This window comes from Dendrobates tinctorius, unplaced genomic scaffold, assembly GCF_039654945.1.
Source record: "Dendrobates tinctorius isolate UK_male_01 unplaced genomic scaffold, ASM3965494v1 ptg000219l, whole genome shotgun sequence".
NCBI classification, from domain to species: domain Eukaryota; kingdom Metazoa; phylum Chordata; class Amphibia; order Anura; family Dendrobatidae; genus Dendrobates; species Dendrobates tinctorius.
In genome coordinates, this window is record NW_027361886.1 from 615,331 (window position 1) to 636,940 (window position 21,610).

Here is a 21,610-nt window from a genome sequence, read left to right on the forward strand (position 1 = left end):
AAGCAGTTATCACTGAGCAATACTAAGGAAATCCTGAAAACATAATCTGTTGGTGGACCTTGAGGACTGGAGTTGGGGAACCCTGGCTTAGAGAAGAATCAAAGTATCTAGGTACCAGGCCATTTAAGCTGTACAATTTCCATAGCTCTTGATTGTGATCTATGCCATGTTTTTTTTTTCATTCCTCCCATTGATTTCCATGGGATTTACAAAGTAATTTAGCAGTAAATCTGTCTCTTTTAGTCTCCCCTCATTTAGCCATGAAAGGCTGAGTTTGGATTGACCCTTAAAAATGACAGCCCATCCTATTAACATATCAGCTGTTATTTCTTCTTCTGTCACTTTTTCTTGGCTCCCATAGGTATGTGTGGTTATAATAATTCTGTAAGTTGACGCACAGGTTTTGGGAGCAGTGCTTCTTCAGATTACAGCCCATCCTGACATGTGACACAGCCTGTTTGACTTACGTGTTAGGAGGGGCAATTTATTATTTTTTCCATGGTACATGACGGCACCACGAGAGAGGGGATCCGCCCTACGAGGACAGGAAACCTCCAAGACAAAAAGGGGCGGCTCCTCTCTCCGCATCAGTTGGTTTCCTGTCCTCGATGGGGAACCCTCAAGATGAAAACCTCTTGATGGAAGAAAGAAGAGGATGCCTGGGCCTGGGTCGGGTGATTAGTGGCAGGCATGGGTCTGCTACACCCGACACCGGGTACCGGTAGTCGCCTCGGGGGCCATATACACCTATGCCCCCCCTGAGCGAGAGCATGGCCACAGCCGGGCACATACCCAGGCGAACGGAGGTCAGCGAGGAGGTCCAGGGAGGCCACTGATAGTGTCCCTCCCTGTTGACATATAGTGGCCATGCAGCCCGGGAGGCACATCAGTGCCCGGGCAGAAGAGCTCCTCGGAGGCCACAGATTGTGTACCCTCCCTGTGAGCACCAGACACCGGACCCCGCAGCGGAGGTCGTTCCGCACATACCTGCGCCAGAGCAGGGAGATGGGGTCCACCATGCAGGTAAGAGGTGTCCGGGGGTCCCGAAATGCAGACGCTCACTCGGCCGGGCCGCACCGGGAGGCGCGCGCACTGAGAGCGCGCATCATGGCCGACGAACCGGAAGTGGTGCGGCGACCCGGAAGTAGAGCGGCGCGCACGACACCACGGGGCCTGGGAGAAGCAGAAGGTGTGCACGGTCCCGGGAGGGGCACGGAGCACGCATGCGCGCGCATGCACGTCCACACAGAGGCGCGGCAGGTGCAAGACCAGTTGGTCTAAAAAAAAAAAAAAAAAAAAAAAAAAAGGTGCTATTTAAGATCGCCAGAAAAGGCGAGCAGGCGTCACAGCACCAAATTAGAGTGGAAGTGACTGCTTGCAGCCATAAGCAGCATAATGGAGAGCCCTTCGCCAGAGCATGTGCAACCGCGCCAGGAAGCAAAGGAGAGGCGGTCGTGCTCAGAGGAGAAAGCAAAGACACGCCGCAGCAGTAGTGTGAGCCACTCGGGCAGCGCACGGGCGGGTCGTCACCGCAGGAAAGAGGGGTCCATAGTCTCGTTGGGAGACAGTGAAAGGACCAGCCAACCTCCAGATCCGGTACCCGTTCTATGAAGCGTCCGAGTGGTGAGTGAACTTCGAGAAAGTCCAGTTATCTAATATCTGTTCTCTTTCTCCTTTTCTTTCTCCCTCTCCTCCTCCTCCTCTTATATACATTGGCGGGGGGGGAGTATAGGACGTCCCTAAGAAATATAGAGGGAAGTCGAAGAATAAGGAATGTGCCTTATGTAAAAACCCCACAGAGGCAGCCTGGAACAAAAAGTTGTGCCAGGAATGCATTAACAAAACCATAGCGGAGGAGACACCCTCATTTTCGGCTAGTCTGAGGACCATAATTCAGACAGAAGTTTCAAAATCAGTAAGAGCATTACAACCTGTAGATACAGAAAGGAAAAATAGGAGAGCAAGCCCCTCAGGGGTCTCTCAGCAAGACTCTACAGAGTCAGAGGACGACTCAAATAAGTCTCAGTATGTAGGAAGTAGCTCGGACGGGGAAGATACATTTCCAGTAGAAACTACGGATGAGCTCATTAAAGCAGTTAGATCTACCATGGGACTAGTAGAAGAACAGACAAAAAAGACAGCCCAAGATCTCATGTTCAGCGGATTGCAAAAGAAAAAACGTAAAGCCTTCCCTGTTAACGAGCAACTAAAAGCACTAATAAAACGCGAATGGGAAAAGCCAGAAAGGAAGTCCCAGATAACGAATTCCCTAAAGAGGAGATACCCCTTTGAGGAGGAAGCGTCCTCGTCCTGGGATAGGGCCCCCAAAATTGATGTGGCGATATCAAAGGTCGCCAGAAAATCTTCCCTACCCTTTGAGGACCTGGGGTTCCTAAAAGAGCCACTGGACCGAAAGGTAGACAATTGCCTTAAATCAGCCTGGGAAACCTCGGCTGGCGTACTAAGACCCGCCATCGCAGCCACTTGTGTGGCTAGGTCCCTAAAGATATGGACAGACAACTTGGAAGATCAGTTAGAACAAGGAGTTCCCAGGGACATGATTCTGGAATCATTACCGGCTATTAGAGCGGCGGCGGGCTTTCTTGCAGAGGCGTCAGCAGATTCGGCCAGACTAGCGTCAAAATCAGCAGCCTTAACAAATGTAGGACGGCGGGCGGTATGGCTCAAGTGCTGGCCGGGGGACACACAAGCAAAACTGAAGCTTTGTTCTCTACCATGTGAGGGAAATTTCTTATTCGGTCCAGCACTGGATGAAGTATTGGAAAAAGCGAGTGACACAAAAAAGAATTTTCCGAAACAACCGTTTCAGGCCTTTCGGCGCTCCTTTCAGAGGGGCCGAAAGTTTAGAAGGCAACAGTTCAAAGAACGTGACAGAAATAATTCTGACAGACGATACAGAGGAGGGAGAGGCTTCTATTTTAGTAAGCCCCCTAGAGAAGCCAAAAAACCCGGCCAGTGACGGACCCTCTCAGGTGGGGGGAAGGCTCTCTCACTTCCTCCCAGCCTGGGAAAGGATCTCATCCAGTACCTGGATCCGACAGATAGTAGGGTCAGGTCTGGAGTTAAAATTCCACCACTGGCCACCACAAAAATTCATCCAAACTCCGGTACAATCATCCCAAGAAAGACAAAAGAGTTTGGAGGGGGAGGTGTTATCACTTATACAAAAGCGCGTACTGGAAGAAGTTCCAGAAGGGGAAAAGAAGGAAGGTTTTTACTCCCCCCTATTTCTGATAAAGAAACCAGACGATTCCTGGAGGACGATTGTAAACCTGAAAGGCCTCAACAAGTATCTAGTAGTCCCATCTTCAAAATGGAAACGATAAGGTCTACGGTGAAACTCCTCTTCCCTCGGTGTTACATGTCGGTCCTGGATCTCAAGGACGCTTACTATCATGTCCCGATCCGGCATCAAGACTGCAAATTTCTCAGGGTGGCAGTCCAGATAAACTCTCAGTGGCATCATTTTCAATACAAGGCTCTGCCCTTTGGGGTAGCAACAGCCCCCCGGGTCTTTACGAAGTTAATTGCGGAGATCACGGCACATCTCAGAGAAAAAGATGCTCTAGTAATACCATATCTGGACGACTTCTTGATAGTGGGGAAGGATTTCGCTCACTGTCAGGAACAAGTCAAGACAGTAATAGAGACTCTTCAGACTCTGGGTTGGCAACTGAACTTCAAAAAATCCAGGTTGGAGCCAACGATGGTCCAGAATTTTTTGGGCCTAACAATAGACTCGGTAATGCAGGAGTGTCGCCTCCCAGAGGAGAAAGAAGAGAAAATCCAAAACCTAATCAGAACAACGTTAGGAAAGCCAACAATGACGCTGAGGAAAGCCATGTCAGTGTTGGGGTCCCTAACCTCCTGCATACCAGCGGTAAAATGGGCCCAACTTCACACAAGGGAACTTCAGTGGTGTGTGTTACAAAACGATCTGACGCTTCAGGGGCAATTGGAACAGAAGCTTACCATCCCGGATCCTGTACTCCAGTCTCTAAAGTGGTGGCTACAGATAGAGTCCTCTCCGAGGGGAGTACCCTGGACATATGCAGCCTCCAGAGTAGTCACGACAGATGCCAGTCCCTGGGGCTGGGGAGCCCATCTAGACACCCTGTGGCTCCAAGACCCTTGGGCGCAGGGGGAAAAAGATCTATCCTCAAACGAGTGGGAACTATTAGCCATCGAAAGAGCGCTGGAAAGATTACTGACACACCTAAGAGGACATCATGTGAAAGTCCTATCAGACAATCGTACGGCGGTTGCATACGTAAACCATCAAGGGGGCACTCGTTCTCGGTCTTTGATGGAAATAGCGAAAAGAATCTTGACTCTGGCGGAACATCAGTTCCTTTCATTATCGGCCCTGCATATCCGAGGCGCGGACAACCTGAAGGCGGACTTTCTGAGCAGGAACCACTTAAAGCAAGGAGAATGGTGCCTAAAAGAGTCCATTTTTCAGCAAATTGTGCAGAGGTGGGGAAAACCCATAATAGATCTCTTCGCCTCAAAAACCAACAGGAAAGTTCAAAAATTCTGCTCCCTAAGACCAGCAGACATGCCACTGGCAGTAGACGCCTTCAGAATAAGATGGACATCAGGTCTCCTATACGCCTTCCCTCCAATATGCCTCATTCCATTAGTCCTGAAAAAAATCAGGGAGGATCAAGCCAGAGTAATTATGATAGCTCCCTTTTGGCCAAAAAGGCCGTGGTTCTATTGGCTGAGGGTGATGTCAGTGACAGACCCATGGGTGCTCCCAGAGGATCACGACCTCCTAACACAGGGTCCCTTCAATCATCCTCCGAATTCCAGGCTGCATTTGACAGCCTGGAATTTGAAAGGTCACTGTTAGAGAAGAAAGGCTTTTCAGCAAGATTGATTTCCACCCTAATTAGTAGCAGAAAGCCAGTGACCACAAAAATATATGGGAGGATATGGAGAAAATTTTTGTCCACCTCAGGCCCAATACAGGAGGGGGAAGTGCCTGTGAGGGCGGTACTAGAATTCCTACAAAAGGGTTTGGACCTGGGCTTAGCAGTCAGCACCCTGAAAGTACACGTTTCAGCCCTGGCAGCATTATTTAATTATGACCTGGCAAGCGATAGATGGGTCGTCAGATTTATCCGGGCCTGTGCTAGAGCTGACTCTGTCCCATCTCCTAAACCTCCTCCCTGGGATCTAAATTTAGTCCTATCATCCCTAACGGAAAGTCCATTTGAACCAATAGACGCAACATCAGATAAAGTGGTAACTTTAAAAACAGCCCTGTTAGTGGCGCTCACATCGGCACGTAGGGTTGGGGACTTACACGCACTATCAGCAGATCCACCATACACTCAGGTTATGGACGATAGAGTCGTGTTGAGATTAGATCCAGCATACCTCCCTAAGGTAGTGTCAAAATTCCACAGAGCCCAGGAAATAATCTTGCCATCCTTTTGTCCTAACCCCGGTAACAAAAAGGAAGAGAAATTACATTGCTTAGACGTTAGAAGATGTATCCTACAGTATTTAGAGGTGACAAAACCATGGAGGAAACAGAGGGCCTTATTTGTCTCGTATCAAGGAGCAAGGAAAGGCCTTAAAGCCTCTAAGCAAACTATAGCTAGATGGGTGAGAGAGGCCATCATACTAGCATATAGTAGTGCAGGTAGGGCTGTTCCAGAGCGCCTAAAAGCCCACTCCACGAGGGCCATGGCAACGTCCTGGGCGGAGAAAGCGGACGCCTCCATCGACCAAATCTGTAAGGCGGCCACTTGGTCCTCTCCATCTACCTTTTTCAGACATTACAGATTAGACCTATCTGCCACCTCTGATCTCACATTTGGGAGAAGAGTGTTACAGGCAGTGATCCCCCCCTAAAAGAGAATACAAATCTCTGTAACTCTCTCGTGGTGCCGTCATGTACCATGGAAAAACACGGGTATTACATACCTGGTAATGTGTTTTTTCATGAGACATGACGGCACCCTTATATTCCCGCCCTATCACGTCATTAGTTGGGTGTTTCGTTAGTATTATACACTCCCTTGGTGTTGGAAATTTAGCAGTGTAAAATATGTATTGTTCATGTGTGAACTAACCTGCGGAGTTCCTCTCGTGCTCTGTAAAACAACTGATGCGGCGAGAGGAGCCGCCCCTTTTTGTCTTGGAGGTTTCCTGTCCTCGTAGGGCGGATCCCCTCTCTCGTGGTGCCGTCATGTCTCATGAAAAAACACATTACCAGGTATGTAATACCCGTGTTTTTTGGTGATTCCCTTTAAATGATACCTGGTTCTTCCACCACTAAGGGTGTCACAACACTGGGCCAGAGCCTGGTTACATCATTGCAGCCAGGTATATATTTGATTTCTGAAACTGAAATTCAGTAATACAGAGGTCAAATTTTACCTATTGACAGTATGAAACCTTGTCAGCAAATATATACAATGTGATTTTCTGGATTTTAGTTTTGATATTCTAACTCTGTGTTAAAATTAACCTACCCTTAAAATTATAGATTGTTCATGTCTTTGTCAGAGGGCAAACTGACAAAATCAGCAAGGGATCAAATACTTATTTCCTTCACTGTATCTTAAAATATGATGGAACCTTTCCAGTTACTATTGGTAACGTTCCATTTTTAACTAAATCAGCACAGGGGATCTTCATTTGTAGCTTGAATCCCTGTGTAATAAAGCTGGTCGGAGAAGTCCGGCTCCTCTCACGTCTGCATCTGGAGGGAAGCAGTGTTGTTTGTGTCAACACTATATTTGCTGACAAGGTTTCATGCTCCTGTCCTATTCTAATGATTACAACAGGTGTCAATGCCTGCCACTTGTGCACGTGTGCTGTCCCTGGTCGATCTTAAGGTCGTATATGAAAGTGAGCCCTCTTCTCTGGCATAGGTTTTCAGCTTCTGACCTGACAGCCTTTGTGTTTTCTCCATAGAAACAGAGATTTGCTGCCCTTGCAAAATTCAAGTCCAGCGTTTACAAGATTCTAATTGCCACTGATGTAGCAGCCAGGTAAGAAGACTATCTCTTGCACATCTTTCGGATTTTTTCCCTGCTTTTTTTCTCCACTTTTACAGTTGAACAACTACTCTCAACAGAATCATCTGCCAACCATGCTTAGAGAAGACCTTCCATATTGGCTCAGGAGCTGAACTCTCTCCAAAACACAGTGATGGCAGATATGTTGCATTGCCGGCATCTGTCTCTAATAGCAGTAGCTGGAGCTGAGCTCTGATCCGTTGCTTTTCACCATCTAGATACCGGTGTCAATTTCTGATTGCAGCATTTACATGGAGCAGTTTCCAGTGCACACATACTTGCTTCTGTCACTCACCATGCCATTGTGCTGCACCCATGGGTTGCCTTGGCTGCTGGGCTCCTGCCATCTTGGTACTCCTGTAAATTCATGCGGAACTTCCTCATATGAGACCACAATTTTCCAATTTTCACTACCTAGTGCATTACTGAAAAAAAGTGAGTTATTTAAAAAAAAAATTAAATAACCACTATTATCCCTCTATTGAAAATAAAATATAAACATATTTGTATCACCGTGTCCTTTAGAATCCAGCTTATTAAACTATAAAATGAAATAAACCATACGATAAATGCCATAAAGAGGGTTGGGGGCCAGAACTGGGTTTTCGTCCGCATACCTACCCCCATAAATAAAATTCAATAAAGCATCAAAACATTATAAGTATCCCAAATTAGTATGAATAAAATCACCAGTTCGCCATGCCAAAATACAGCTCCATTGACTTCAGAATAAAATGTTTCCCTTTTCAGTACGTAGTATGTTGAATGATTGGTGTCAGTCAAACAACAAAAAACAAGTCTTCATATGACTGTGTTGAGGGGAGAAAAAAAATTGTGACTCTTGGAAGAAGTGGGGAGGAAATAATACACATGTAAAAACAACACTTTAAAGGCAGTCTGTCACCCCCCCCGGATGTGTATGACCTATTAATATGGGCATACAGATAATAGAAATGTTACACTAGTCCTACCTGTCTGCCTCATGTTAATGGTCTTGTTGCGGAGAAATGTTATCTATCTTTATGTTAATGATTTCTTCCAGGCTCTGGGACTTGCGGTGCCTAGAGGAAATCTTTGCCCTCCTGTCTCTATTATAATATAACTTCCTCCTATCAGCATCAGTTATGGCACTAGAATCCTGCGTCTGTGCCCTCTCAGGAATACATACCTCATCCTCCCTTCTGTGGGCGCTGCATTCATCGATCTGCGCAGGCACCAGTGACTTCCGCTCCAGTGACCTTCGGTGTGTGCGCCGATAAGGTGCTCTCCCCACTTCCTCCCTGCATAGTCTTCGCCATATACACATGGTTCCTAGCGATGACTGTGCAGGGAGGAAGTGGGGAGAGCATATTTTCTCCTTCGTCTCATTGGGGGACACAGAGACTGTGGGTGTGTGCTACTGCCATCTGGAGGCCGACACTAAGTATACAAAAAACAAGTTGGCTCCTCCTCCGCCGCATACACCCTCACCCCGATAGCGGGCGGAAACCAGTTTTTGCTTAGTGTCTGATGGATACTGGGCGGGTGCTGGATAAAATGGAGGCCCCGGCGTCAGAATGGGGTAGGCCGCGGTCAGGAAGCATCGCAGCCTACCCAGGGAGACCAGCAGCTGGGAGCGAGCAGCAGCACAGGAGCACGGGGAGACAGCAGGAGCTCGGGTAAGTGCGACCCCGTTTTGGCCACACTAGGGCAGGTTGTCCTCCTTCTCCTCATACCCCTGGATGCCATTAAAAAAAAAAAAAAAGATAATAGGTTTTTTCTGGCCGTTTGTTCCGCAGTATGTCTGGAAAAGGGAAGAAACACACCTTCCTTTATACCGCATGCATTTCCTGTGGGGCTGTGTTCACGCGAGCGCAGACTATTAAGATATGTGAGGCCTGTAGTTCCGAACGCGCCCAGGAGCCCTCCCCGCCAACGGAGCCCAGGGGGTCAGAGCCCCCGGAATGGGCGTTATCACTGTCTCGGTCTATGGCTTCACTTACGAAGGCGATCGAGACCCTTCAGGCCCCGGATAGGGGTAGAGACAACGGCTCTCCGGTTTGGGATGGTTCATCCACCTCACATGAGCCGCCGGCCTGCAGGGGCCGTACCCTCTCTAAGGAGACGTACAGGGAAAGAACCCATATGGCGTCTCCGGGCCCCTCCGGTGCTTCGGCATCTGTGAGTGCGGCGTCGCACTCTCCATCACCATTGTCTGAGAGCGAGCAGAGTTCGGATGAGGACAGGCAGGAAGCCTTGGATCTGGATATTCCCGGGTGTCGGGAGACAGTAGACAGTCTCATTGAGGCCGTCAATCAGACTCTAGGTATTGAGGAGGACGTCTCCCTGACCGCAGGGCATAAAATATCTTTTAAGAAGGCCAGGCGCCCACATAGGGTGTTTAGCACTCATCCAGAATTCGAGGACACGGTACAGTGGCACAGGGAACGCCCAGACAAGCGTTTTTCAGGGTAGAAAACGCTAGAGACAAGGTACCCGTTTGCACCAGAGTTCTGTAAAGAGTGGGCAGAATCTCCGATTGTGGATCCCCCAGTGTCACGCCTGGCTTCAAGATCGTTGTTGTCGGTGCCTAGTGGTTCTTCCATTAAGGACCCCACGGATCGGCTCATAGAGGGTCTAGCCCGCTCGGTGTATGAGGCATCGGGGTCAGCGCTTTTGCCTTCGTTCGCAGCAACATGGGTGGCCAAGGCCATGATGTCGTGGTCGGAGTCTTTGAACAAAGTCCTGCAGGACTGAGACTTGCCGGTAGAGGTGTCTGAGATAGCAAATCAGATCTCGATGGCAGGAGACTATCTAATTAATGCATTCTTGGATGCCGCTAATTTCGCGGCGCTAGCCGCAGCAAACGCTATCGCCATTAGGAGGGCCTTGTGGCTAAGGCTATGGCGGGCCGATTCGATTTCTAAAAAGTTGTTTACATCTCTGCCTTATCATGGTAATCGGCTTTTTGGAGAGAAGCTAGACAAGCTTATTTCAGATGCCACAGGGGGAAAGAGTAGCTTTCTCCCACAGCAGAAGAGCAGACTGCCCTTTCGTCAGCCACAGGCGCGCTTTCGAGCATTTCGCGCCCCAGGATGGGCATCAGCGGCCGGTTCTACTGCCCCGGCTCGTCACAACCAAGACAGAGAGCGCCAGGTCACGTATAGAGCCAACCCGCTGGGGAGGATGTGGGGCCGTCCACCCAGGTCAAGGGGAGCTAGGTCCCAAAGGCCCTCTACAAAATGACTTGAGGCATCAGGTACCCGAGGACAGCAGAGTAGGCGGTCGTCTGGGTCAAGGTGGCACACGACGCATGGGTGGCGGAATTGGTGTCATTCGGGTACAAAATAGAGTTTATTGGACACCCTCCAAGGAGATTTTTTCAATCCCGTCTTCCCAAATTGCAATCCCGGGCAGAGGCATTGCTAGGGGCCATCAGGATTCTTCAGTACAACAGGGTCATTATCCCGGTACCAGAGGGCGAAGAGGCCCAGGGATTTTATTCCAACCTGTTAGCAGTCCCCAAGAAGGACGGAACAGTAAGACCGGTTTTGGACCTAAAGCTCCTAAACAGGTTCATCAAGGTCAGGCACTTTCGGATGGAATCCCTCCGGTCAGTGATATCGGCCATGGAGCAGGGAGAGTATTTGGCCTCAATCGATGTTCAGGATGCCTACCTGCACATCCCTATTTTTCCTCCGCATCAGAAGTTCCTTCGTTTTGCAATAAATGGCCGGCATTTCCAGTTTGTGGCTCTGCCGTTCGGGTTGGCCACGGCACCCAGGGTTTTCACGAAGGTGATGGCGGTCGTTATGGCCATTCTTCATTCTCGGGGCATAGTAGTGCTGCCATACTTGGACGACCTGTTAGTGAAAGGACCGTCTTTTCAGGCATGCGAGGAGAATGTCGGCATCACGCTGGATACCCTATCCCGCCTGGGATGGTTAGTCAATGGGAAGAAGTCATGTCTTACCCCGGCTCAGAGGATTCCATTCCTAGGGATGATCTTCGACACTTCCCAAGGGTTGGTAATTCTCCCTCAAAACAAGGCCCAGGCGCTCCGGCGGGGGGTTCGGAGTCTTCAGCGGCCAGGCCCTCACACGATTCGATTTGGGATGAGGGTGCTAGGGAGGATGGTAGCAGCAATAGAAGCAATCCCGTTTGCGCAGTTTCATCTCCCCCCCCCCCCTGCAGCATGCTCTTTTAGCAGCATGGGACAGGAGTCCTTTCTCCCTGGATCATCAGTGCAGGTTGTCCCTTCAGGTCCGGCGAGCACTGCAATGGTGGACGCGCAACTCCTCTCTCCTTCAGGGGGAAACCCTTTCCTCCAGATCATTGGCTGGTGGTTACAACCGACGCGAGTCTTATCGGTTGGGGAGCAGTGTTTCGTCATCACACAGCACGGGGCAGTGGTCTCCCCAGGAGGCCCTTCTGCCGATCAACTTGTTGAAGATTCGGGCAGTGCGGTTGGCGTTGCAGCATTTTCAGCACTGGCTAGTGGGTCGCCCAGTCCGGGTCCAGTCAGACAACGCCACGGTAGTGGCGTATGTGAATCACCAGGGAGGCACACGCAGCAGGGCAGCATGCGCGAGATAGAACACGTACTCCGTTGGGCCGAGAGGCACCACTCAGTAATTTCAGCGGTCCATATACCAGGCGTGGAAAATTGGGCAGCAGATTTCCTGAGTCGGCAGGGGGTCGTGGCCGGAGAATGGTCCCTGCACCCCGAGGTTTTCCAGCAGATTTGCCAATGGTGGGGAACTCCGGACGTGGATCTGATGGCTTCCAGAGAGAACGCCAAGGTAGACAGGTTTGTTGCCCGGTCTCAGGACCCGCGAGCGATTGCGTTGGTTCTTCCATGGAGCCAGTTTCGGCTCCCGTACCTGTTTCCCCCTCTGCCTCTTCTCCCAAGGGTAATCAGGAAGATCAAGAGGGAGAGGGTTCCGGAAATTCTGCTGGCCCCAGACTGGCCCCGTCGAGCCTGGTGCGCGGATCTGGTACAGCTCCTCGCAGACGTGCCATGGCGTCTACCGGAACCGTCAGACTTATTGTCCCAGGGGCCGATCTACCACCCGAACTTAGGGGCCCTGTGTTTGACGGCATGGCCGTTGAGTCCTGGGTCCTGACCCAGGCGGGGTTTGGGCGTGAGGTGGTAGCCACGATGATTAACGCCAGGAAGCCGGCCTCGGCGAGGATCTATCATGGTACTTGGAAGGTTTTCTTTCTCTGGTGTCGAGAGCACGGGGTTGCGCCCTTGTCCTTCTCGGTTCCCAACATTCTGGCCTTTCTGCAGTCAGGCCTGGACGCAGGGTTGGCTCCGAGTTCCCTGAGGAGACAGATCTCGGCTTTGTCTGTTCTGTTCCAGCGAAAGATCGCTAGCATTATGCAGGTCAAAACTTTCATTCAGGGAGTCTCGCATCTAGTGCCCCCCTTTAGAGCTCCCTTAGACGCCTGGGACCTTAATCTGGTGCTGGGGGCCCTGCAGGAAGCTCCTTTTGAGCCATTGCAGGAGGTCAGATTGCCATACCTTACCAGGAAGGTTGTGTTTTTGGTAGCGATAACCTCTATTAGGCGGGTCTCGGAGCTGGCAGCCCTATCCTGTAGAGCACCGTTTCTGACCTTTTTTAAGGATAAGGTAGTCTTGAGACCACCTCCGCCGTTCCTGCCGAAGGTGGTGTCCTCATTCCATATTAATGAGGACATCGTTTTGCCTTCATTTTGTCCAGCTCCAGTACACAGAGTTGAGAAGGCGCTCCACACGCTGGACCTGGTGAGGGCCCTCAGGAGGTATGTGTCGAGGACAGCGCCTTTTCGCCAGACAGATTCGTTGTTTGTGATCCCTGAAGGGCGCAGGAAGGGACTCGCAGCCTCACGGTCGACCATAGCCAGATGGATTCGCCTTACTATTCAAGAGGCTTACCGTATTAGAGGCACGCCGGTTCCACCTGGAATAAGGGCGCACTCGACTCGGGCAGTGGGCGCCTCTTGGGCGCTTCGGCATCAGGCTTCGGCAGAGCAGGTATGCAAGGCGGCAATGTGGTCAAGCCTGCACACGTTCTCTAAACATTACAACGTACATACTCAGGCTTCGTCGGATGCGAGCCTGGGTAGGAAAATTCTCCAGGCAGCGGTGGCACACCTTTAAACAGGTGGGCATGCGGTTTGGATTGGTGAGTTGCTCCCACCCAGGGACTGCTTTAGGATGTCCCACAGTCTCTGTGTCCCCCAATGAGACGGAGAAACATGGATTTTTGTGAGTACTCACCGTAAAATCCTTTTCTCCGAGACGCTCATTGGGGGACACAGCACCCACCCTGATAGCCAGTTGGCTCTTGTTTATTTAATTAGTATAATTCCTTATTTAATGTAGGGTGGTCCTTTTTCAGACATATAGTTTTCTGCGTTAAGGCTAATTTATTGTTATGTTCTCCTACTGCTTTTGCACTAAACTGGTTTCCGCCCGCTATCGGGGCGAGGGTGTATGCGGCAGAGGAGGAGCTAACTTGTTTTTTGTATACTTAGTGTCGGCCTCCAGACGGCAGTAGCACACACCCACAGTCTCTGTGTCCCCCAATGAGCGTCTCGGAGAAAAGGATTTTACGGTGAGTACTCACAAAAATCCATGTATCAGGGTGCATACCGGAAGTCACTGTGACTCGCATATAAAGTTAGATCCCTGAATGCAGCGCCCACAGAAGGGAGGATGAGGTATGTATTCCTGAAAGGGCACAGGATTCTGGGGCTGTAACTGATGCTGATGGGAGGAAGTTATATAATAATTGAGACAGGAGGGCAAGGATTTCCTCTAGGCACCGCACGCCCCGGAGCCTGGAAAAAATCATTAACATAAAGAAAGATTATAACAGTTCTCCGCAACAAGACCATTAACATGAGGCAGACAGGTAGGACCAGTGTAACATTTCTATTACCTGTATGCCCATATTAATAGGTCACATCCATCCCAGGGGGTGACAGATTCCCTTTAAATTATATACTCTGAGAGCAAATGTCATGTATGAGTCCTGGTGCACAGTAGTAATGACAGCCATTCTGTACATACTCTGTAGGGGAGCCTGTTTGCAAATTCTTCTGTGGTGTCTAACAATAGGAAATTACAATCTCTTACATTGCTGCTTAATTGTGTTTGGTTTCTTTTGCAAGACATTAGCTTCTTCCTTTATTTATAATCGTCCGTATTCATTATTGTGCACTTGTAGTGTGAAAATCAGAATGGCGCCACTTATCCCCCCCATTACTGACTTTGAATCAATAGAATTATTTAGTACCAAGGGCAGAATATTGCCATCTTGTGGACTACATTGGCTATAGTGTCTGAGTGCAGCCAAGGAGCCATACATGAGGAATGTATTCACTTTTCACTTGCTTTTCCAGGGGGCTAGATATTCCCACCGTGCAGGTTGTGATCAATCATAATACCCCAGGCCTGCCAAAGGGCTACATCCATCGTGTGGGCCGTACAGCAAGGGCAGGTAGGATTTGTCAGCTCTGAGCACTATTATCCTTTTGTCTCATTAACAGAATGCCGTGTGATTATTTGAGATCACTTGATACAAATGCTCGGGGCTGCTTTTTTTCCCATCATTACTGGACTGCTCTTTTCTGTGCAGTAATTACATTTCCTATCCCCTGTTTCTGTTCTTAGATCTGGCTTCATTATACAATGCGTTATTCTGTATGAATAGCCTTCTTTTCTCCCCTGATTGTTACGGGGGTGTGTGTATCTATATGTTTATTATTTTCATTATAATGTCAGCATCAAAAGTGGAGTGAGTTGCAACAAATGTACATGATTACGATGATTTATGGCCACTGAAAGGTGCTCTGAGTCTTTCAAGTAGAATCTGCTTCAGGAATCATTTTTTTGTTTTGTTTTTTTTCAGCTTTTTGACTCTGTTATGATAGATTTGGAGCAGATTGCACGGGGAATTCTCCTCAAGGAAGTGACATGCACATCTTTTTATGTTGTTTCTCTCCACTGGCAAAACCTGAAGTGGAAATAAATGCTTATAAATCTGCTTTGCGGTTCAGATGCTTAGTTTCTGTGTATGCCACATTTGTAGCATAGACTGTGGACTTACTCTTGTTAAAGATGAAAAAAAAAGGTACTGGGAGGGGGAATTGGGGACCTTACGTCAAGTATGTGATACATCTGATATATATGTTATTGGTGGTTCGGATTGGTGGATGAGAGTATGAAATCCAGTAGCCTATAGGCAAAGGAGATTCTGGCCAGCATCCGCTCCTCTCGCTGCTGCTACAGGCAGGTAATGGCTGTATGCCACCTCCATCTGCTGGGAATGAGGCAGGGACATCTAGTCCCAGTTTAAACACTGCGATCTGAGTTTAGATGTACGGGAATGGGCTGGGGAAGAAGTTGGTAATATTAAATCATTAAGGCCTCATTCACTCAAGATTCCTTCAAGATCATCTTCTTTATTCCATTTTCTTTTTCTTTTCAGGACGCCATGGCATGGCAATAACATTGGTGACTCAGTATGATATTCATCTGGTGCATGCTATAGAAGAAAAAATCAGTAAGTGTCTTGTTTGTCATTTTTGTTATATGCGCTCTTTTTTGGTTTCTAAACTTTTCTACCTTTAATTTTAAGTAGTTAAAGTTCCTTTTGTTTGGAGAATGCCCTTTTTGGCCTTAAGCTTGGTGATAATCCTTCCTACTATTAAATTTCCCGTATATCTCCTTACTCAAGTTGATGTGGCATGCTTCTTAATTATGTGCATTTGGAGTTCTGGATAATGGACATGACAATATATCAGAAGATGTGTAACCGTAAGTTTTCACTTTAATAAATCTGTTTCTCAATGGGCAGATCTGAAACTACAAGAACATAAGGTGAAAGAAAGTGAAGTCCTGGAAATCCTTACCCAAGTGAATGTCACCAGGCGGGAATGTGAAATTGTAAGTCTACTCTTAGTTCCTCCTATATGTAATGGAATTATTCCTTTTACGATAAGAAACACGTGATGGTGCACTGGCTACTAACTAGTATTCTCTATCACTCCTAGAAACTTGAATGTACAGACTTTGATGAGAAGAAGGAGATAAACAAGAGGAAACAGCTTATATTAGAAGGGAAGGTAAGGTGCACTCAATTATAGTAATACTAGATTATGGCCCGATGCTATCGTATCGGGAGGATGCGATAGCATCACACCTCTTGCCATGTTAACCCTCAACACACACACTCCTCTCACCTTTCACCATCTCCACTCACTCTTTCACTCCACATATGACCCCTTCTCTCACTCCGTCTCTCATACTCACGCCGTCATCGCCGCTGCTCCACGATCCCCGACATCTTCTTCCGCCGGCGCCATCCTGGATCCAGACGTTGTCCACGCCGGCGACATGCTCTTGCGGCGACGCCATCTTGAGTATCGTGAAATCCCGCGATACTCAAGATGGCGTCTCCGGAAGAACATGTCGCCGGCGTGGACGACGTCGGGATCCAAAATGGCGTCGGCGAAATCTCGCGAGTTTTCGCCGACGCCATTTTGGATCCCGACGTTGTCCTCGCCGGCGACATGTTCTTGCGGCGACGCCATCTTGAGTATCGCGGGATTTCGCCGATCCAAAATAGCGTCTCCGCAGGAACATGTCGTCGGCGTGGATGCCGTCGGGATCTAAAATAGCGTCGACGAAATCTCGCGAGTTTTCGCCGACGCCATTTTGGATCCCGACGTCCTCGCCGGCGACATGTTCTTGCGGCGACGCCATCTTAACTATCGCGGGATTTCGCCGATCCAAAATGGCGTCGCCGCAAGAACATGTTGGGGATCGTGGATCAGCGGCGATGACGGCGTGAGTATGAGAGACGGAGTGAGAGAAAGGGTCGTATGTGGAGTGAAAGAGTGAGTGGAGAATGGTGAAAGGTGAGAGGAGTGTGTGTGTGTTGAGAGTTAACATGGAAAGAGGTGTGCGGTGACGTCACCGGTTACAACTGGACAGAAGTTGTTACAACCGGAAGCTACTTAGGGCATTTATTATTATAGAAGCGCAGAAACTTTCATTCATTGGGATGTGCGAATAGTCATACATGGAGAGTTAATATTCACTACATTAATGATCGAAGCTATACTTATTGTCAAATGAAATGCTATACAACATATTCTTTTTGTCTTGCTTTGCTTGGACATACTATGTAATTTTACGCACTGAGGTTTTCTCCTTACCACTATGTGTATATATAGTCATTATCTAATGATTTTCTGTGGCAAATTTCAGCTTGGAAACCATGACCCTGATGTAAGCTTATGGGACAGTTGCCCTCCTTTTTGCTGCTATAATTCTCCTTTTGAAGGTTTTCCACAAGTTTTTAGATTGTTTGCACTCACACAGTCCAGCAATTTTTGAGGTCAGACACTGATGTTGGATAAGGAAAATGATCCAGTTGATCCCTAAACATGTTTAAAAACACTCAAGTTCTTCCATACCAAAGTGACCACCGCATTGTTTTATGAACCTTAAAACCCCTTTCTGACCTTGGAGGTGAGCCCGCATCAAAGCCGGGACATGTCAGCTGTTTTGAAGAGCTAACATGTGCCCGCAATAGGCACAGGTGGAATCGCGATCCACCCGCGCCTATTAACTAGTTAAATTCGGCTGACAGCGGCATTTAACAAGCGCTTCCGTCCGCGGGTCAGAAATACGCGTATCACCGACCCCCATCATATGATCGGGGGTCAGCGATGCATTGGCATAACAACCAGAGGTCTCCTAGAGTCCTCTCTGGTTGTTGATGCCGGATTGCTATGAGCGACACCCGGTGGTCGGCGCTTATAGCAATCCTGTAATTCTACTACATAGGCGAGCTGCTCATCTCCTATATGTAGCAGAGCCGATCAAGTTGTGGCAGCTTCTTGCCTCCCATGAAGCATGCCAAAATTTAAAAAAAAAAGTTTTAAAAAATAAGAAAAAAATTTAAAAAAAAATATAAGTTTAAATCGCCGCCCCATTCAAAATAAAAAAAATCACACATACACATATTAGGTTTTGCCACTTTCAGAATTTCCTCATCTATCAATAAAAAAAAAAGGATTAACTCAATCGCTAAACGGCGTAGTGGGAAAAAAATCAGAACACCAGAATTACCTTCTTTTTTTTTTGGTCGCCGCAACATTGCATTAAAATGCAATAACGGGTGATCAAAAGATCATATCTGCACATAAATGGTATCCTTAAAAAGTCAGTTCAGCGCGCAAAAATAAGCCCTCACCCAACCCCAGACCCCAAATATAGAGACGCTACGGGTCTCGGAAAATGGCGCAATTTTTTTTTTTTTTACATACAATTTTCACGACTTAGATAAAAAAAGAACCTAGACATGTTTGGTGTCTGTGAATTCGTAATGACCTGGAGAATCATAATGGCAGGTCAGTTTTAGCATTTAGTGAATCTATTTTAAAATATTTTTATTAGGTATTTTAGCAGAATTTAGGCTGGTTTCACATTAGCGCTTTTTAAGCGCACGCACGGCCGGGGGTAGCTCCGCCCCCGAGCCGCCTCTCTGCCCGGCGTGCCCGCCCCTTGCTTGTAGCGCCGCCTCCTAGCGCATAGCGGCGCCTGCGATCGGCGCACCCTATCTTTAGCATAGGGTGCGCAGATCGTGCGCAGGCCGTGCGCTAGTTGCGGTTTGACCTGCGCTGCGCACTTTTGACGGTGCGCCGTGCGCGCCAAAATCAAACTTTTCGGATTTTGGCGCGCACGGCGCACCGTCAAGAGTGCGCAGCGCAGGTCAAAGCGCAACTAGCGCACGGCCTGCGCACGATCTGCGCACCCTATGCTAAAGATAGGGTGCGCCGATCGCAGGCGCCGCTGTGCGCTAGGAGGCGGCGCTACAAGCAAGGGGCGGGCACGCCGGGCAGAGAGCCAGCTCGGGGGCGGAGCTACCCCCGGCCGTGCGTGCGCTTAAAAAGCGCTAATGTGAAACCAGCCTGACAAACATGCTCTTTGTTTATGTAGTAATTCACATTGGTAAGTAGGGAAAGGGGGGAAGGAAAGGGATAGGAGTAGGGAAGGGAGAGAAAGGAGTTTTGATAGTAACATAGACAGAGCTGTACATATTTGTATATCTACTACAAAAAAATTTATCTGTCTTAGTAAGATAATCTTCTTTGAATTTCCACGTTCAAACTATGTACATCGAAAATAGCTGGAAAGCTACTTTTAGTTTAAGAGTAAGAAAAAAAAACTTATTAACAAGAAAAGTCTTAGCTAAACTAAACTAAATCTTGGTATTTAGTGTTCCATATGCTCCATTTATTGTCATATTTATGCAAGCATCCATTTGCTATTGAGAATTTTAGGTCTAAGGTATTATGCGTCTTTAGTCTATCCACAATGTCAGAAAATCTTGGTATGTCAGTTCTTCTCCAGAAGGAGGCTATCATATTTTTAGTTATCAGTAAAAGGTGTATTATAACATTTTTAGTTGAGTAATGTACCTCTTCCAAGCCCAAGGAAAAAAAAGCTGTTTGAGGGGAAAGTGTAAAGTTCTTGTCGAGAAGTTCACCAATATATATGGAAATCTTATTCCATAATTCTGTGAGAGCTGGGCAGGACCAGAAAATATGTTTCAGATCTCCCTTGAGCCCACACCCCCTCCAACACAATGGGGATGAATCTGTTTTGAAATGTGATATTCTAGAAGGAGTTAGGTACCATCTTGTTAATATTTTGTAGAATGATTCGTGAAGTAGTATTGATATGTTGGAAGAGTATGAGTCCCTTATTGCCTTTTCCCATTGACCTTTTGTCGCGCAGAACTGGAAGTCTTTCTCCCACTTGAACATATATTTGTTTTTTGTGAAGACGCCGTCTTTATTGAGAGAGCTGCAAAGGAATTTAGTGCTCCAGAAAATTTTATGGTTTGGATTATTTAGAAGAAGGTGAACCACCTCTGTTTTCGGAGGGACCAAGCTGACAAATTTTTGTATATACTCCTTGATTATGCAATATTGCATAAAGTCTGAGAAGGGTAGGTTGAATTTGTTTCTAATCTCGGAAAAACTGAGTAATTTATCCATTACAAGAATGTCTCCCAACTTTCGAATGCCATTTTTTGACCATATTTCAGGCACAGTAAATCCGTAAATAGACGCGATCAGGGATATTGGGAAATTTTCTTTCAGTTTTGGCTTCTCAGCTTTGTTCGGTGAGGCCAAATGATCCCAAGCTTGGGTAATCGCCAGAAAAATTGAGTGATTTAGTCTATATCTTTTTATATGGAATATATGATTGAGAAGATTTTTGAGTGGGTTTGAGGGACTATGGTCTCTCTCTAGCATCCTCCAAGATGGTTCGGCAGACTCACTTATCCAATATTGGCTTTGTTTGATAAGAATGGCGTGGTAGTAAGTTAGAATGTTTGGAATCCCCATTCCTCCGTTATATTTATGTTTATAGAGAATTGTTCTGTCTACTCTAGCTCTCTTCTCTCCCCAGACAAAGGAGAAGATTTTTTTGTTGCAGCTATTAAAGAATGTTATTGGAAAGGAAAGAGGGAGAGCCCTAAAAATGTATAAAAGTTTCGGGAGTATCACTGTTTTTATTGCTAGCACTCTGCCCACCCACGACAGGCCTATGTTTTTCCAGGGTTGGAGGTCATTTGTGATAGTGGCTAGAAAAGTCTCGCAATTTTCTTTAACTGTATTGCGTAATGTTTTTTTGAACACAATCCCCAGGTGTGCTATTTGGTCCTCCTCCCAACCAAACTCTGATTTATTGTAGTATCTGAAAGGTAGAACTGCAAAATTTTCGATTTACTATTGTTAATTTTAAAGTTTGATATTTGTGAAAATTCCTCTATTATCTCAAGCAGTGTTGCAATGAATTGTGTCGGGTTTGTGAGTGAGAGCAGCATATCGTCTGCAAACAGGCTTATTTTGAATTGTTTAGATGGAGTGTTGATCCCTGTGATTTTTTCGTTTATGCGAATTGCTTCGGCTAAAGGTTCTATCGCCAAGGCGAACAGCAGTGGCGAGAGGGGGCACCCTTGTCTTGTCCCATTATTTATATAAAATGATTTGGATAAGGTGTTATTTATGTAAATTTTGGCGCTTGGTTGGGAGTATAGGGTGAACACCATTTCTATCCATTTATTGTTGAAACCAAAATTTAGGAGAACAGTTTTTAGGTATGACCAATTGACCCTGTCGAACGCCTTTTCAGCATCAAGTGTTAGGAGTATTGAAGGAGTTCGGGTAGAGTTAATTCTGTTAATAATGTTGACAAGTCTCCTAGTGCTATCAGAAGTTTGTCTGCCTTCAATGAAGCCTGATTGATCATCATTGATTAGTTTTGGTAGTATTCCCTTTAGTCTTGTAGCCAGTATTTTGGAAAAAAAATTTATATCTGAATTTATCAGGGAAATTGGGCGAAAATTTTTCACTTCTTCTAGGTTATTTAATGTTTTGGGTATCACAATGAGAATTGCCTCCAACATCTCCCCCGGAAAAGAGCCACCCTCCGAAACTTGATTGAAAATTTTAGCCATATAAGGGACGAGTACGTCTGCAAAGTTTTTGAAGTATTC

General features: G+C 47.2%; 1 protein-coding gene and 1 long non-coding RNA gene across 2 annotated transcripts in view; both read left to right on the forward strand.

The window, feature by feature from the left end:
- Positions 1-21,610, forward strand: part of DDX49 (DEAD-box helicase 49) — a 48,940-nt gene that overhangs the window by 20,833 nt on the left and 6,497 nt on the right. Inside the window, exons 8-12 of the mRNA XM_073555102.1 lie at positions 6,955-7,031; positions 14,430-14,527; positions 15,518-15,592; positions 15,887-15,975; positions 16,083-16,154. Of these exons, the coding sequence (XP_073411203.1) occupies positions 6,955-7,031; positions 14,430-14,527; positions 15,518-15,592; positions 15,887-15,975; positions 16,083-16,154 (411 nt within the window). The remainder of the gene's footprint in view (positions 1-6,954; positions 7,032-14,429; positions 14,528-15,517; positions 15,593-15,886; positions 15,976-16,082; positions 16,155-21,610) is intronic.
- On the forward strand, positions 205-1,940 carry LOC141058903 (uncharacterized). The gene is made up of 2 exons (XR_012222349.1): positions 205-1,596; positions 1,733-1,940. It is a non-coding gene; the product is annotated as an uncharacterized lncRNA (long non-coding RNA).